The 17278-nt window shown below is 44.3% G+C and overlaps 1 protein-coding gene across 9 annotated transcripts in view; it reads left to right on the plus strand.

The window, feature by feature from the left end:
* The window catches only part of TJP1 (tight junction protein 1), a 324709-nt gene extending 321252 nt beyond the window's left edge, over positions 1 to 3457 (plus strand). For all 9 annotated transcript variants that reach the window (XM_077918885.1, XM_077918886.1, XM_077918887.1 and 6 more), the window contains one exon: positions 1564 to 3457. In XM_077918885.1, coding sequence (XP_077775011.1) covers positions 1564 to 1658 — 95 coding nt within the window. In that variant the 3' untranslated portion in view covers positions 1659 to 3457. The remainder of the gene's footprint in view (positions 1 to 1563) is intronic.
* The last annotated feature ends 13821 nt before the right edge of the window (positions 3458 to 17278 follow it).

Genomic DNA, 17278 nt, shown 5'->3' on the forward strand with positions numbered 1-17278 from the left:
ACTTTTATTTTTGTATTAATGAAATGCCACTGTGTTAACTGGGACAACTCCACTGGCTGGCATAACTTAAAATGCAAACCAGGTCATTGAGTATGCCAACAAATTCTCAGTGAATCATACTTCTCTAGGCTCCACATCAGGTGTTGTCTCCCTTCCAGCACATTGGTCATTGTGTGCATCATGTTCGTTTCCATGGGTTACTCAACAGAACTGTGGGACTTATTTGTCTTCTGTAGGTCTGCATAACTTATATATGTGATCTGGAGTATTAATATCTAGCCTTGTTTAATACCAAAAGATCGCAAGAGCTTCACTGTGAGAGTGTGTCTTGATGCGCATATATTGATTAAAAAAGCAGTCTCCACCCACAAAATTTCACACAGCGATTGTATTGAACTACAGGTGATCAATAATACCTCCACATGGAATGATGTGGTAATTAAGGAAAACTTGAATTAATTTTCTCAGGATTCTAGTTTATATAAATGGAATGATAACTTCATGTATCCTGTTTCTCTTTGCCCAGAAGTAGATCCTGCTTTGTTCAGTGGGGTCTACTTTCATGTAAACACACACAAGGACTGCAGGCGTAGACTTGGAGTGTACAGTTCAACGTGGCCCATAAGATGCCTCCTTTACCCACCTCAGATTTGCAATAAACCTTACCTCCTCTGCCCCCCCCCCGGCAAGAGAAGTTCGCTTTTTAAATTAGTGCTGTACTTGCAACCCCTAAATGAGGTCACCTATGTTGAAGACTGCACAGGCAGCCTTAAAGGGACAGGAAGCCAGGAGGAGGAACCTGTGACCCTCCAGCCCCCATCCTCCCCAGCCAGCCTGGCCCAGTGACCAGGGGTGATGAGAGTTGTGGCCTAAAGCCTATATGGAGGCAACTGTTTGGGGAAGGCTGAGCTATTGCACCATGGCAGAGCAGTTTGCCTGCAGCTAGCCTGCTTCACAGTGGACTTGAAACAGTTTCTCCCCACCCCCCATGACAGTTGTTGGAGTTTTTTGTGTTTGCCCTATGATGAAATTTAAGGTGTAGCTAGGTTGTCCGAAAGCTTCCCCTGCAGGTGCTGAAGTCCAAAACCGGTGCTTTGGGTATTCTTCAAGAGTATTCACATGGTGGACTTGGTTCATGTAGCCTGGTTGCCCTTGAATCCCATAGTTTGTGACATGGAAGTCTCAGGGTTTGATAGTCATCCAAAATCCTCCTTTCACCATTCTGTTTATGAATCAATCTTATTATTAGATTCTCAGCCTCTATGCCTTAACAAAGCTCTTTCTGGCTACCAGGAGAGAGAGAAATCATACTATGTGGGTCTGCAGGGTGAGTTCAGAACAGGAACTTAGATTAATGGCCATCTACCATGGGCATAATTCCTTGGAGATGTTCAATTAAGAAAACGTTTAGAGCAGCTAAATTAAAAGTGTGGGTTCCTGTATAAAACGCGAGGCGATCTATACATCAAAACATATTCTGGTTAGCTTTAGAGGTATTGTTATCCAAGATGTTCCACCTTTTGATGATGGATACTAAACTACCACATTGTTTTCCTCCCACAGGTGATCCCAAAACCTGGCAGAACAAGTCTCTTCCTGGGGATCCAAACTATCTTGTTGGAGCAAATTGTGTTTCGGTTCTGATAGATCACTTCTAACCCTTACGTTAGCAGACCAAACCAAGATTTTAAAAGCAAAGCAAAACAAAAACACCTTGCCTAGAAACTGAACCAATCTTTTTTCAAGTATTAAGAGTTATTTTAGTGTTAAGCAATCTTTGCTTTGACTAACAATGGATAATGAGTACGTTCCTGAACCATGGTCAGGGTTTATGCTATTAAGCAGCAGGGCAGATCAGCCAGGGACCAAGGCAAGGTTCTTATGGGTTCCCTCTGGCTTTCCTTAACTGGACACTTCTAAGGCATCATAGCTTAAAACTCACTGAACTACCACTGAAGCAATGCAATTCATTATTATTTTCAGATGGCATTTAGTTAGCGTTCCACTACTGAATTAGGTCTTTTTTCTTTCTAAAGCTTTTTCCCCCTCTCTCTCTTTTTTATATAAACAAAACACTTTAATATGTGTGTTCAGAATATGCAAAGACTCTTTTTCTTTTTTAAAAAACAAGCAACTTTTTTGATGCATTTTGCCCACAAAGTGGAAATTAAAAAATTGGCCAGCACAATATAGAAAATCCCCCCTCTGTTGAGAAGGGAGAGTTACATGCACGTCTATTTTGATTGTACATGAAACACACTTTTTTCCCCTTTTGTTATGGGGAAAGAGCGCATGTGGTATGACTATGGTTCATTTGCCTCTGTGGATCTGTAAATTAACCACATCTACAACAGACACGTTAACCAGCAGCCTTACCCTCATGTTTTTACTAGTCTTAGCTGTCATCGTAGTTCTCCGTACTACTAAGTTTGTATGGCTTCTGTGCTTACTTAGATTAATACATATTGAGAGGGGTTGAAAAATTAATTCATTTTGTGAACTTGCTGGTTTAGAGAAAGAGGGAGAGAACTAGGCACACTTGTTTTTGTGTGGATCAACCAGAGGGGAAACCTGAAGAACATGGTGGTATGTTTTCTGCTATGCATTTTGAAAATTTATAGATGTTATAGATTGCTTGTATATAACTCGTGCAGACCACTTTTGTTCTTGGTTTGTAAATTAACTTTTATAAGCTTTACCTTTTTTATATATATAAATATATATAAAAATACAAAACAAACGTTTCTTAATATCTTTGTATTCTCATACCTTTTGAGCCTTGAACTTTGACATCTTGCAGCAATAAAGCAGCATTTCTACAGTACGTGAAAACAAGGACTTTTTAAAAAAAGAAAATGCACAAAGTTATTACCTTTTTAAGTGCTGCATTTAAAGACTAACTCAGAAGTCTATAGTTTGATTACATTCTTGGAGAATAAAAGTATCCCTACTGTAATTTGTGATAAGGATGCTGTACTATGTGCCCTGAAATGTATTTTTTTACTAATAGACAATTTATTATGGCACATCAGCACTATCTCTGTTTAGATAATATTCCACTGCATTCTGTTAATCAGTTATTTAGCTATTCAGGTGTGGCTGATTTTTTTCTTTCTTTGCCGTTATTAAAAATTACACATTTCTAAGTATACAGAATAAAAACTGTTTTTAAAATAATAGAATTCTAGAATCTTCTTGTTTCTGTCTGAAATGCATGCATGTGCACACCTGAAGATTTGGAGGTCCTGATTCACTAAACTTTTACCTTGCATCATGAATACAGTTTTATTCAGTTCAAGACACATTAGAGTACAAGGCTTAATGCACAGTTGGAGTGAACCTGACTGAGCTGTTAAGGCTCTCCTAAAAAATAGTGTTTTGTTTTTGTTTTTTAAAAAAGATGTATCTAGCAATGAGACTTCTTATATTTATCACATTAAAAATCCGCTTAGTCCAAGCATGTTTGCACACTGTCATGTCTATCTAAAATTACAAATTTTATTCTTGTACTAAGATGTGAAAAGTGTTTTTTAAAGGGAAGAAACAGAAGCAATTAGGTAAGTGAAACATGTTTTCCAAGTAAGAGATAACTTGCTCTACCCAATAGGTAGTCCTTTTGCAGTTTCCCTCCCTGCTCTATCCAGACATGGCACTATATCATCTATCTATCATCTATCTATATCATTCATTCATTCATTTATTTATTGAAGAGGAAATATCACAAGGAGAAGCTGGTCCTTGTGCAAGTGTTTCTGATTTGTCAGCTGTGGGCAAATATATACAGAACTCTGAGATAAGAGGATGACAGGAAACTCCACAGGGAGTGCCGGCTGCCATGCCTAGAGAAGCACTTACTTTTCTGGGAGTTCCCAACATTTACCAGTCAATTACTTTTGTCGGGATTCTGCATCCTAAGCAGTACTTTGTGCGCGCACACACTGGTTTCCTTTGCAGCAGCCAGCTGCCTTTCCTTTTTCATGTGGTGTTGCAGTACAGGTTAGTACTCGTCCCCTTTCTGGGGCAAGCCAAGTTTATATGATCAGTAGAATCAAGTGGTGCAACTCTGGCTAGACGTACCTTCAGAACGTTGGGGTTATTTCATATTTGACTGCTGCCATTTGTAATGAAACTTCTTCATGACATTCCTTTTTTTTTTTTCTATGAGGGGGAAGTTTTTGTATGAAAGCAAGTCCAAACATGCAGTCCTTAATGCGAAGTCTAATGAAAGAACTGCATGATCTGATTCTGCTGATCATGTAGTTTGGCTTTGGGGTATTTGTCAAAATGATAGAACATAAGTGCCATATCTAAGTGATATAACTTACGGGGACAGAGTTCATGGATCATACCAGGGATTTTGTCTTGTTGGGCTGTTGGAGTGACTGGTCCATTTCAGGGTTCAGAATAGGCCCACCAACAGCTATGTCAGAACTCTTCAACAGGGCTATGAGTTATTTCTGCAGTGGACCGCTCTGCAATAATAGGGCAAATACCAACTTCTATCCAGCATGTAAAAGTGCAAAGGATAGCAGACACAGTGCTGTCTACCTTGGGATTGCACTGGTGTTTAGTAAATGGATGCATGAATAAGGCAGTTCATTCTTCAAGAAGGTGAAGTCGTGTAAATGTGAAATACATTTTAAGTGCCATACTTTCAGCAGCCCACTACCAAAAGATGTAACTGAGGGACAGAGCTTACCAAACATTAAAAGACGAGAGATACTTTGGCTGCAGACTCATCACTTATTAAAACATTTACTAATAAATCTACAAAGGAGAAGCCTGTACCTAGTGCCTTTAGAACATGTGGCTGACATAAAGACTTATACGCACAATCAGACTGTGGTAAACCTACCCTCAGGAGTGTAAAGCTGAAAAAAATGACCATTCATTCATTGCTGTCCATCTCAGTTGGTTTTTGTATTGCTGGGGTTATTGGGACTCCAGGTATCATCTGATTGTGTAAATGAATAAAAAGTGAATATATGTGCATATCGTAGTCAATGACAGATGATCACCATGAGAAGTCAGTGTTCCAAAAGGAGTGAACCCTTGTTGCCATTTGACTAGTCTGTTTTCGGGTGCCACCTTTTGCTCCAAAGCATTTTAAAAACAGCTAAAAATTGGTATTGCATTGCAAATGTAGGCATAATGGATTTCCAAGATGTTGTAAGTCAGGATTTGGTTTGATCACTACGATGGAGCAGCAACGGAGGAAACTCCACCAAGAGCTGCACCGAGGGCAACAGGAGAAAGGGTCTCCTCTGCTGAGAATTTTGATAGACAGGAACGCGATGCTAAAAGTGCCCATGTTGGTTGTAACTACAGAAGGGCAGCTACTGGAAGCATGGAGATGTGTGATGTCAGACTTTCCCTTAGTCAATAGGAAAGGAGTGCAGGAAAATTCACCACAAGGTAAGTATACGTTCTCTCATGAAAACATGAAATGAGACTTCTAATGTTGAAAACTCGAGCCTGGAAAATACAGTGGTACCTCGGGTTAAGTACTTAATTCGTTCCGGAGGTCCATTCTTAACCTGAAACTGTTCTGAACCTGAAGCACCACTTTCCCTAATGGGGTCTCCTGCTGCCGCTGTGCCGCCGGAGCACGGTTTCTGTTCTCATCCTGAAGCAAAGTTCTTAACCCGAGGTACTATTTCTGGGTTAGCGGAATCTGTAACCTAAAGCGTATGTAACCAGAGGTACCACTGTACTGTGACATCAAGAGATCCTAGTGACATATCTCAGGGTGCCAATATCACAGTGTATCAGATATCATGATCTTTGCAACAGTGATCCTCAGAACAGATCCTCAGAACAGCAGCAACCTCTGTGTGTGGGTCTTTACTACATAGACGTCTGTGTTTTCAGGGACTGGGTGTGAGCAGGAGGCTTTGAGGACATGGCAACATATCTTACAATATTTTCTGCTGTAAGGCAGTCAAAATTGACTTGCTGTGTTTTTTTAAAAAAGAAAACATACCATGAAACTTCTATGAAAAGCTGCTAAGTTACCCCACTTTTTTTAAAATAAATGAACAGCTAGTTTGAGATGTTTGGTGGATCAGGAATGTGTTGTAGGTTTGCAGAGTCTCACTCCCAATCAGCACACTTACGTTCCAATTTCCTTCCTCCATTTCTGGGTTCCCCTAACCAGAATTTGTCATTCCGTTTCAAATTGGGCAATCTGTTCTTGGAGCTAACCCTCAAACTGTGAGTTTGAAGAACTCTGCAGACCATGATTTTGGCAATTAACCATAGTTATTTGGGCATGTCAGCAAAGGTAAGGTTAAGGAAAAACTCAGAATGTACATAAGTCTTTAAGGTGTTCATGATCCTGGAAACCATGGTGTTACGGTAATTAAACCAAAGTGAGAGGATTTGATTAAATAACATTGCTGTCTGACCACCAAATAGTTTGGACTTTTCACTTTGCCCAAATTTTCAACCATTTAGTGGTGATCAGACCACTAATAGTTGATAGTTGAAATCTTCACATAAGAAGCAATGGTGTGTCTGAAAAGTGAGTGCATTCTGGATCCGCAGGATATCAGTAGGATTGATCCTACATTTAAATAAACCACCTGGTTGTGTCCTAAAGAAATGTGTAGCAGTATACATCTTAAAAGAAAATTTACTCCTTCCCAAAGATTTAACATTATGATGTAACAGACCTAGAAGATGGGTGTTTACAGTGCATCTACTGCACAGCAGTATGGGATAAGAGCTGCACTACAAAGATTGTGCAGGCTGCTGAAATCTTTTTTTTTTTTTTAATAATCATATTTATTAAAATTTTCAGAATACAGAAAAAATAAAAATAAAAATAAAACAAAATTGAAATACTTTTAGAATCTAATTTTCATTGCCCACTTTCCAGGACGTCCCCCTCCCCCTCCCTACTGTATTCCCCTTTCATAATGTTGGTTCTACAAGCTCTCACTCCCAATTTAAACCTTAAATTATTTAGCCCCAAATTCCAATTTAAATTATACAATCATCATCTTTCCCTTAACAAAGAAAAAATATAAATCAAAAATTCTCTCCCCAAGGCCCCCTTGGTTTCATTCCACAAATTCCCTTTTTCATTTACTAATAACACCCCAGCATAATATAAAAAAAGATTCAAAAAAAAAAATAGTTACACAGCCTTTGGATTCTGATTCTCCCCCCCCCCCCAATCCCCGGTTCGCATTCCCCATGTCCATCAATCTGTCTGTCTGTTGTCTGCCTGGAAATCTTTAATCCATACACCAATCAGTTCCACCTTGCCAGTTTCTTTTCCTTTTTTCCCTTTTTAATTTAAATATTATTTTTGTAATGTCTGATTTCAAACGTCCAATCCAAAAAAGACCCCAAAGGGGCTCCACCCATTGTTCTGTTCCATGTTATTGTCAAGTTTCTTGTCCTGTTCTGCTGCTAAAATGTTCTAATTCAAAAATTTGATGCCTCTACCGGGGTTTGTTATTCAGGAACAAAAACTTACGTCCAGTCCCTTCCTTTCTTCAGTAGAGAATTCTATTATCTCCCTTAATGTAAACACCCCTGTAGACAAAATACTTTTTCAGTTTTGCAGCTTTCTCAGGAGATAGCAAGTCCTATACAGTTCCCAGAGTATTTTTCCGCTTGTAGTTCTTGTAATGTCCCGAAACTCCTCTAGGGGGGTTGCAGTAACTTTGTTTCCTCTTGTCCAAAAGTCCAATTGTTATTCCATATTTTCAACATTGTATCCAAATCGTAACCAATTGTAACGAAATTAACTAGCAAAGTCCTCATAGCAAAGTCCTCTTTACACTTTCCGACTTTGACAGCCACTTTGACAGCTGTCAAAGTCTGCTTCTCTTTTCCCCAGGCTCTCTCGTGGGTCGCCCCGGTTCCCGGGGGGGGGGTTACGTTTCCCTTCTCACCCCACTCTTCTCCTCCAGCACAATTCTTGTAATATCCCATCGTGAAATTCTTGGTTTTTATCCGAAATACGCTTCTCTTTGGACCTTGGTTACTCAGTCCTTGTTTTGAAATGCTTACAATAGGGAGGGGGGACTGACTTCCTTTTTAGATCCCCCCCGCTCGTGCCGAATCCGAATTTTTTTTCCTTTTTTTCTCCTTTAAAACCCGGTTGCCAGATTACTCACGGGTTGTTGTTAAAAGTCCGAATTTTCAATGGAAGAAGTCGGCGCTCTCCACCGGATGGCATGCGGCTTCGCTCGGCAGGGGAAGCAGAGGACTCAAAGCACCACGCCACTCCCCGGCACCCGATCCGTAGCCTTTAAAAAGGCTCCTTCACGAGTCGGGAGGGCGCTAACGGTGCCAGCCGAGTCACCCATGTCCACGGTCTCCGTGCCCGTGGTTTTTAAGGGTCCCTGCGTCGCCGGCGCGGTAGAACCCGAGCCCTGCCGAGCAGACTCCCTCCGGAGCTCGGAGGGAGTCCGCCATTCGGCGATGGCGCCAACCCGGAAGTCCAGGCTGCTGAAATCTTGTGTGTATGGTGCTATATATTTTTTCTTTTCCAGAAATAGTTTTTTAACAAGGGTGGAAAAAAACAAGCTAGTTTGTTTGCATTCCTAAGCAGGTAAGACTAGCAAAGAGCTGAAAAGAGAGTTTGGTGAGTGGACAAGGTTTCCCATTCGTCCCTTTGAAGATGGATATCAGCAATGGTTAAAAGGCAACTTGTACATGGAAATGGATGTGTATTAATTCACATGATAAACTTAATATTTGCATTTATTTTAAATATTTGAAATATATTTACCTGAGAATTTCTGCATTACTTCTCAAAGCAAATTAAGGCCCCTTGCACAAGTATAACAAATATATACAATGAAACCATCAATGAAAACTAGCAGAATAATAAAAAGTACAGAAATGTGATGATGGAAGACCCATCTACCTTCTTTTTCCCAGTCGGGGACGGTTAATAACAAAATCAGATTATGAAGGGTAAATGACTGCTTCTCAGTGGCAGATGTCATGAAATGTATCTTATTCAGAGGAGAGAAGTCTTTTTCTGGCAGAGGGCCATGTTTCCTGGTTGACCTGCTGGGGGCCACACTGCATCCTTCGTCCAGCCAAGCTGGAGGCGGTGTTACAGTCAAGGACATGTTCCAGGCAGGCAAACTCCCTAGAGGGAGAGCACAGAGCAGGGCCAGAGAGCTGGTAGAGAGTCCTGGAGGTTCAGGCATTGGAGAACATTGGAGAAAACTGGGTATTTGGCTGATCTTGGCAAAAACCCTGAAGCAAGAGGGATGATCTGACTCTAAATTATCTGCCGGGGCTTTACCAGGTGGTGTTGACAATGTCAAGCCAGCCTGGGCAGTTATCCAATGCTGCAGGTCTTGACAGGAAAAATTCCAGTGCCAGATCTTCAGTTCACTGTTCTCCCAGATGTTCCTGCTGGTCTGGGAATGTGGCATCAACAGCTCTCAACAGAAGACATTGAGGTGATCGTGAACAATGGAGCCCTGCTTATCTTTAAATTTGTCGAAATCTGCCTTCTCTAACCTGGTCACCTCCAGATGTTGCTAGACTCTAGCTGCTATCAGCCCCAGAAAACACTGTCATTGGTCGGGGGGTGGGTGGGAGTTGGAGCCAGCGGCATAGCCAGCCACTTGGATGCCCAGGGCAGCATGCGGCGCCCATGGGGCGAGATAGGGCAGGGCACGCCAGAATCCCCGTGCCCGTTCTGCTCCAGCACCCTGCAAGCCCACATTGCTTTTTAAGCAGCGCAGAGCCTCCACAGAATCCACCCACCAGCACCTCCTCAGCTGTAGGGCAGCTGAGGGTGAGGCAGCGGGCAGATGCCAGTCCCACGCTGCCTGCAGTGTCTGCAGGCACCTAATCCCCGGAGAGACACGTGGCTCGGGCGCGCTGCAGGCCTCACGGTAAGTGCCGCCCCCCATGTTGTGGTCCCTAGTGCCCCCTAGTGCCCTTCAGGTGTTAGGGAAATCTAGTCCATGTTTCCCTTTTAGTGCTACTGTAAACAAACCATTGCCGCACCTTGTGATCTGCATGTGAAGTGTGAACTAGGCAACATAGAGTCCAACTTCCCATGCCTATTGGGCCACAAGAGTGCTTTGACATGGAACTTGTGGACCGCCCAGTGCCTTGTCACATGGGGTGGGGGGAGCAAGGCCAAAATTTGACACACACTCTTGCGCTGCTTTCCCAAAGCTGCCCAAGTGAGGCACTGGGCTTTGAGAAGGAGGTGTCAGACTGTGGCATGATCCTAGAGCCCTCCTGCCTCTTTTCCAAAGCTGGAAAAGCACTAACTGGGCTTTGGGAAGGCAGCAAAATAACTCTCAGACTCTGTCAGAGCCATCATGTTCCTTCCCACACAGAGAGCCAGTGTGGTGTAGTGGTTAAGAGTGGTGGACTCAGAATCTGGGGAACCGGGTTCGCTTCCCCGCTCCTCCACATGCAGCTGCTGGGTGACCTTGGGCCAGTCACACTTCTTTGAAGTCTCTCAGCCCCACTCACCTCACAGAGTGTTTGTTGTGGGGGAGGAAGGGAAAGGAGAATGTTAGCCGCTTTGAGACTCCTTCGTGTAGTGATAAAGCGGGATATCAAATCCAAACTCTTCTTCTTCTTCCCAAAGCCCAGCGCCTCCTGACATGGCTTTGGGAAGGCTGCAGGTGGGTGTCAAAAGTTGCCACAATCTTGACAAATAAGGCTGCATGCAGGATCCCTCTGGTTTATGTAGTGAGCACAAGTCCTGCAATGGCAGGAAGTAAGAACTGTTCCCATACCATTATTAATTCTATCAACCTTTTGTATGCCCCCCTCCATTATTGTCCCTTTTCCTCACTAAGCTAGGTATAAGGCATCTTTCTCTGCTAGACTGGCTACCTAAGATGCCAGATATTTCAAGTAGGGAACCTGAAGAACAGGCGCTTGTAGAATTTGGAGAGGTGCTGCCAGTCAGTTTAGAGAATATTGAGTTAAATGGACCAGTGATCTAACGGACCAGTGAAATGGACCAGTGAAATTATGCAGAGTCAGTTTCTTGGTCCATTTAGATCGATGTCATTGCACTGGCTGGCAGCGGTCAGTGAGCTATGGCAGATGCTTTTGTGGGACTAAAGCCAAAGGCATTTCAAGGAGACCAAGTGTGCAAGACTGCAACGTGTAGCAAGCAGCCTACTTCCTCATTTCCTCCACTTCTTCATAATTTAATGTTAATTATGCACTAATTTGTCAAATTTCAGGGCATATGCTGCTTGTTTAGTCAAGCTGCATGCTCCGGTGGTTGACTGGAAATCTCACTCTCGTGGACCGTGTTCTGTGGAGCATGGTGTCCTGTACATGGACACCAGAAAAGATGTTATTGGGAGAGTCTGGCAGACTTTGCCTCACATATGGACTCCAAAACCTGTTTGCATGTAAAAGAAAAAAATAAGTTAGGCTTTCCACACATCATCCTCTTTAGTTATAAGTTGCATATACACCCCAGATATAAGTTACAACGAAATACGTTATAGCAAAAAGAGAAAAAAAGAGTCTCCTGTATCACCTTAAAATTGATGGCAGAAGACTCCAACCCATGAAAGCCAAAGCTATCACCAATCTGTAAAGGTTTGGTTAAGCATTAGGCCAGGCTTAGGCAAACTCGGCTCTCCATATGTTTGGGACTACAACTCCCATCATTCCTGACCACTGGTCCTGTTAGCTAGGGATCATGGGAGTTGCAGTCCAATCTGGAGGGCCAAGTTTGCCTAAGCCTGTATTAGGCCTATCAAAAGTTGAGCCTCTGGAAGGAATAGACATGAGTATCTTAGGCCCGTTAATTTCAAGGGGTCTACAATGCGTAGCATAGGGGCCGTGGGGGCTTCAGCCCCTGCAATAAAATGTTTGAGGGGGCTGTGCACCTGCAAACTTGATGGGCATTGTCATTCAAATGGTGTGTGTGATTATGTGGGGCGGGGCTTACCTGGCCCCCGCAATATTCCATTCAAGTTAGCACCGCACCCCTGCTGAGTAGAATTTCATTGGCTGACAACTCTTAGTCTTTATTTATTACATTTATATTCCACCTTCCCTTCAAGGAGCTTGAGGGGCAGACGTGGCTCTAGCCCTGTGAGGTAGGTTAGGCTGGAGGTGCATCTGGTACCATTCTGTTAGAAGGGAGCATGCTGAGTGGCTGAATATTTTAACTTCTTTCATCCTGCAGAGAGGCAAAGCAAGGCTCTTGCAACCTTCCTTGGCCATCTAGGGCTTCTAAGCAGGGAGAGAAGCTAAGCAAGGTGCACAAGTTATTTTTGCCTCCTGGTGCATGATAAGCGGCTAGCTTATTCAGCCTCCTTCTGAAGGTTGCTACCGCGCATTTGCAGTGATCGTCATCTGCAGTTATCCAGCCTTACAGCCACTAGGGGAGGGACTGTGATCATATATCAGAGCACACATCTCTGCCTCTGATGGAAAAGGTCAAGATTTATATGCTGAAGAGCCTACGGAAGCTGGTATAATTCTTGTGCCTTTTTTTTTATTTCCACCCCCTTCAACATTGCTAACAAAACAAACTCCTTCCAGCCTTCACCTGATCTGTGCTTATTTGTGTCAAAAGGTTATAGCTGCCTTTTGTATGTATTTCTTCTCCTGCTGTGTGGGCTTTTCCCCCCTTAATGCAGTGTGTGTCTGACCTTTTCGAACATCTCTCAGCTATTGTGGTCTCTAGGCAACCACAAGGGACCGAGGGGGGAGGGGAGATGGTGGCAAGATGGGTGAGAGGCAGTGATCAAAGGAAAAGCAGATGAAGATGACCCCACCTTTCCTCCGGGGAGTTTGGCACACCCTATACAGTGGTACCTCGGTTTTCAAACAGCTTAGTTCACGAACTATTTGGAACCCAAACGCTTCAAAACTGGAAATGAGTGTTCTGGTTTTCAAACGTTTTTGGGAACCCGAATATATTCCATTTGGGGGGTGCACTTCCGTTTTGAGTGCCACACTTCCATTGGCTGCTCGCTTGCCACCGGACCTGGGCTTCCTTTACTCAGCGCCAGCTGTGCCGACCACTGGCGACACCCAGTACCGGAGGAGGGGGTGGCTGATGCTGCAGCGGTGGCGGCAGAGGGACCCAGCGAGAAGGGGGCCACCGCATCAATAACCCCCTTCTCGGCTTCTGGATTTCGCTGCTGCGGAATCCCTAACTGAGTCATGCCAAGCAGGCAAGCGATGTCGCTGCTGCACCGCACCGCTGGGTGCCTCTGCCGCCACCATCACTGCAGCATCAGCCACCCCCTCCTCCAGTACCGGGTGTCACCTACAGCCGCTGCTCCAGACAACAGAGTAACGCCAAGCGGCTCAGCCCCAGAAGTGACTGCTGTGGCATCCCCTCACAGGGCACAGCCAATTAGCTACCAGGCCAAGATGAAGATGCTCCCACAATTGAAAGCATTCCATACAATGAAGTGCAGAACCCTAGAAAGTGAATTCCAAATCCTTTGCAGTGCAGCCACTAAAGCCTGTTCCCCGTTGGGGTTGGGAATTCCCCCCTTGTTTGGCCAGGACACTCCCTAGTTACAGCAGCTTTACAATCCCCACCTACACAGATCTCTTTCCCTCGCAAGATTTAACATCTTACCGTCTGCAGTTTTGCAAGGTAGAGTTTTGAAATCCCATCCTCTGAAATATACTGTTTTATTGCCCATTTTATGCAAAAATATATAAGTATTTGACCCCTTGTTGAAGGTGGGGATTTATCACACTGACTCTTCCAGTGTTTCTTATCTGCTGAACAATTGTAGGAATGATGATGTGGAGATTTTTGAGTGATGCCATGAAATTACCTCACCATAGGTCCTAAGAGCCATTTTCATACCTGATTATGTCTTGACAGTTTATCCTAAAGTATCTCCTACCATGTTTTGTTAGCTGTGTTGTGTTCTGATCCATATATACAATGCACTTTTTATGCCAGTGCAAGTAAATAAATAGGTACTGCTGTGCCGGGAAGGTAAATGGCATTTCCGTGCGCTCTGGCACTCACCACAGTGTTCTGTTGCACCAGAAGCAGTTTAATCCTGCTGGCCACGTGACCTGGAAAGCTGTCTGCGGACAAATGTCAGCTCCCTCGGCCTGAAAGCAAGATGAGCGCTGCACCCCATAGTTGCCGTTGACTGGACTTAACCATCCAGGGGTCCTTTACCTTTGCCTTTTTTACCTTTGGGGAATAAAGCCCTGTAGAGCCAGGGGACCAGGATGCCTAAAAAATCATCTTCGCCTGCGCTGTGCAGGTGAGGCCTCTTGCAGACACCGCCTTATCTGGATTGTGCTGAGTGGATTTCCTGATATTTAGTGTTGTGGCGCCTAGTCTTAGAAATCTCCCCTTGAATTAGGCAGGTGCCACCTCTCTTGTCTTTTTGGCACCTGCTGAAAAACTTCCTCTCCTTCTAAACGTTTTAAGTTGGGGTCTTTCCCAGTCTGCACCTGGACTGGAATTGTTTGTTAAAAAAAATAAAATTAAAAAATGTTTTATCACATTGTTTGCTGACCTAGCTCCTTTGCAAGAAAGGGCACGATATAAAATAAATAAATATTCATTTTTCATGGTTACATTTGTACCTTTCTTTTCCTCCAAGTGGCTCACGATTATCCTCTCCCTCCCCATATCTCCCTTACAACAACCCTGTGAGGTGGATTAGGCTGACAGAGAGACAGTGACTGGAGTGACTGTCCAAGACCGAGGGGGGATTTGAAACCTGCTTTCTCCCAGGTCCAAGTCTGAGACTGGAGCCCCCGCACAGCCACTTGCTTTCCCAGGAAACAGCTTCCCCATCAGCAAGGGAGCATGAGCTTCTACAAGGAGTGAGAAAATTAGTAGTTTGAGTGGTTAATTTGAACCAGGTAGAGGGCAGACCTTTCCCCCTGATGGGCCAGCCTGCCACACAGATGTGTCTGCATTTTGCACAGAGATCACTGAGTGCATTGAACAAGCTAGATCCACAAGGGGACACTGGAGCCGTGCACTTCTCCACACCACTTACTGCTCCAGACGAGGCAGGTTAATAATAATAATAATAAATCCTCTCCCTGCACACAAAGCCCTCCAAGAATTTTGCACGTGTTTTCTGTGATTAATTTTAGTTAAAAGAATAATACAAAGAATACTGTGTACATTTCGAGTTGGAGAAAACATTGCTTCTGTCTCCCACCCCATTTTTTTGGAGCTGACAAGTCCCACTCCTGTTACCATCTGTGTGTTCTCCCTGGCTGGGAAGGTTTGCTGCAGCTCATCTGAAAGAGCTTGCAGAGAAGTGGTGGCTGTCCCAAAAGCTGTCCTACGGGAGAAGAAATGCTTCTTGGCAGCTCTGGGTGAGAAATTCCCACAACTTGTAAATCAAAAGGGGTCAGAAAACAGTCGGGGGGGGGGTGCAGGGAGGAACCACAGAGCACAGAGCAGCGTCCTCCTTTAGGTGGTGCAGTACCTGCCCTGCACTCAGAAGGTCCCTGGTTCAGTTTCCAGAAGCAGCTGCTGAGACCAGGCTGCAGGTGATGGAGAGCCACTGACAATCGGAGCAGGCCTTCCCAGGGGGCCTTTGGCGGTGGGGAATATTGCACCGGTTTTCCTGATTGTCATGCCAGGACCTCTGTCCCTGTCCTGTTGTCGGATGTTCCTTTCATACAGCAGCACCTGTTGCGTTGTGGAACTGTGGCTTTTGACTGACATATTAAGGGTGTGTTTTAAAAAACAAATAATTTTCATTAGTTTTCTTTTTTACACATTTTTTATTACAAAACAATTTACATAGAACATAAACACAACAAAAAACAACATAAACAGACCATACTCACTGACTAACACCACCTCATTTGACATTACATACCCTTTAACTTCCAATTCTCCTCATTGTGCTTTTTATACCTTACTAGTCTATACACACTTCATTTTTATAATTCTTTTCAGTTAATTATCAGGGGGGATTTACTTTATAGTTTCCTTAAACTTAAACTTCAATATTCAATCCAAATCTGTCAGGAGATTTGTGTTATTACAGTACTTCTTAAGATATTCTTTAAACATTGTCCAATCTTTACTAAATTTCTAGTTAGAATTTCCTCTTATTCTCCCAGTCATCCTTGCAGGCTCTGAATATTCTATCATCTTTGCTTGTCAATCAGTTTTTGTGGGGATTACATCACCTTTCCAGTTTTTTGCTATTAAAATCCTCGTCGCTGTGGTTGCGAACATAAAGAGGGTTCTGTGATTGTTTTGTGTATCAATGGACATAATGCCTAACACGGGTCGGCAAACTACAGCCCCAGGGCGGGATCAGGCCCACCAGGGTTCTAAATCCGGCCCGCTGGCTCCCGGCCATTGCCCAGGCACTGCAGAGGGAACGAGCAGCGGGGGACACGATGGTTTCGGCTCAGGCGGCTCCATGTGGCGATGCAGCCTCTCAGGGCGGGGAGGGCCTTTCCTGGGAGGGGCTGCGGCAGGCGGGCGCCAAAGGAGCCCAAGACCCTTGGCAGACAGCACCTCCCTAGTGCCACGCTAGCCGTTGCTGTCTCTTTCTCCGAAAGGGGAAGGAGCAGGAGGCCGGGGTCTGCATGTGGCTTCTCAGGTTGGGATCCCTCAGCTGGGAAGGGAGGCTTCACACTGCCTGTCGGAGCAGCCCCGATCCCAACTCCTACTTGCGTGCAAGCAGGAGGAGGTGGGGAATATCTCTCCTGGGGCTTTTTTAAAAGCACCTTCCCATGTGTCCCTCAAGCTTTACCTGGCCACTCTCTCACCCTCATCTACTTTTTGCAGAAGGAGCTGTGCAGTTCCATGTTTAAAGCAGCTTTAAAGAAGTCCTCGTCTGTGAGATGACACGTGCACTTCTTTCCCCTCCCACGGCCCTAGTTTTTTCCTTCCTTTTTCTGAGTGTGTAAAGGCTCCCTTTTTGCAAGAAGGCACCTGTGCTGGTGGTGGCTCAGGGCTTACCCAGCGCCAAAGTCCAGTCACACACACCCCCAGTGCCGCTTCTCCGGAGCCGCCGTCCCTCCTTCGCCTCCGCCATTCATCCCCCCCCCCACAAGGTCTGAGGGACAGTGGACCAGCCCTCTGCTGAAAAAGTTTGCTGACCCCTGGCCTAACAAAGAAGCTTCAGAGTTTTTTTGAAACGAGAATTTAAAGATCTTTTTGAGTTCATTGTATATTATATCCCAAAATTCTCTTATCTTCACACAGTCCTACCACATGTGCATAAAGGTACCAGCCCCTTTTTTGCATCTCCAGCAAACGTCAGAGCTTTTCTTGTACATCTTGGCCAGTTTGGCCGGGGTCAGATACTATTAGTACAGC

Source organism: Podarcis muralis, chromosome 14, assembly GCF_964188315.1.
Source record: "Podarcis muralis chromosome 14, rPodMur119.hap1.1, whole genome shotgun sequence".
Taxonomy (NCBI): domain Eukaryota; kingdom Metazoa; phylum Chordata; class Lepidosauria; order Squamata; family Lacertidae; genus Podarcis; species Podarcis muralis.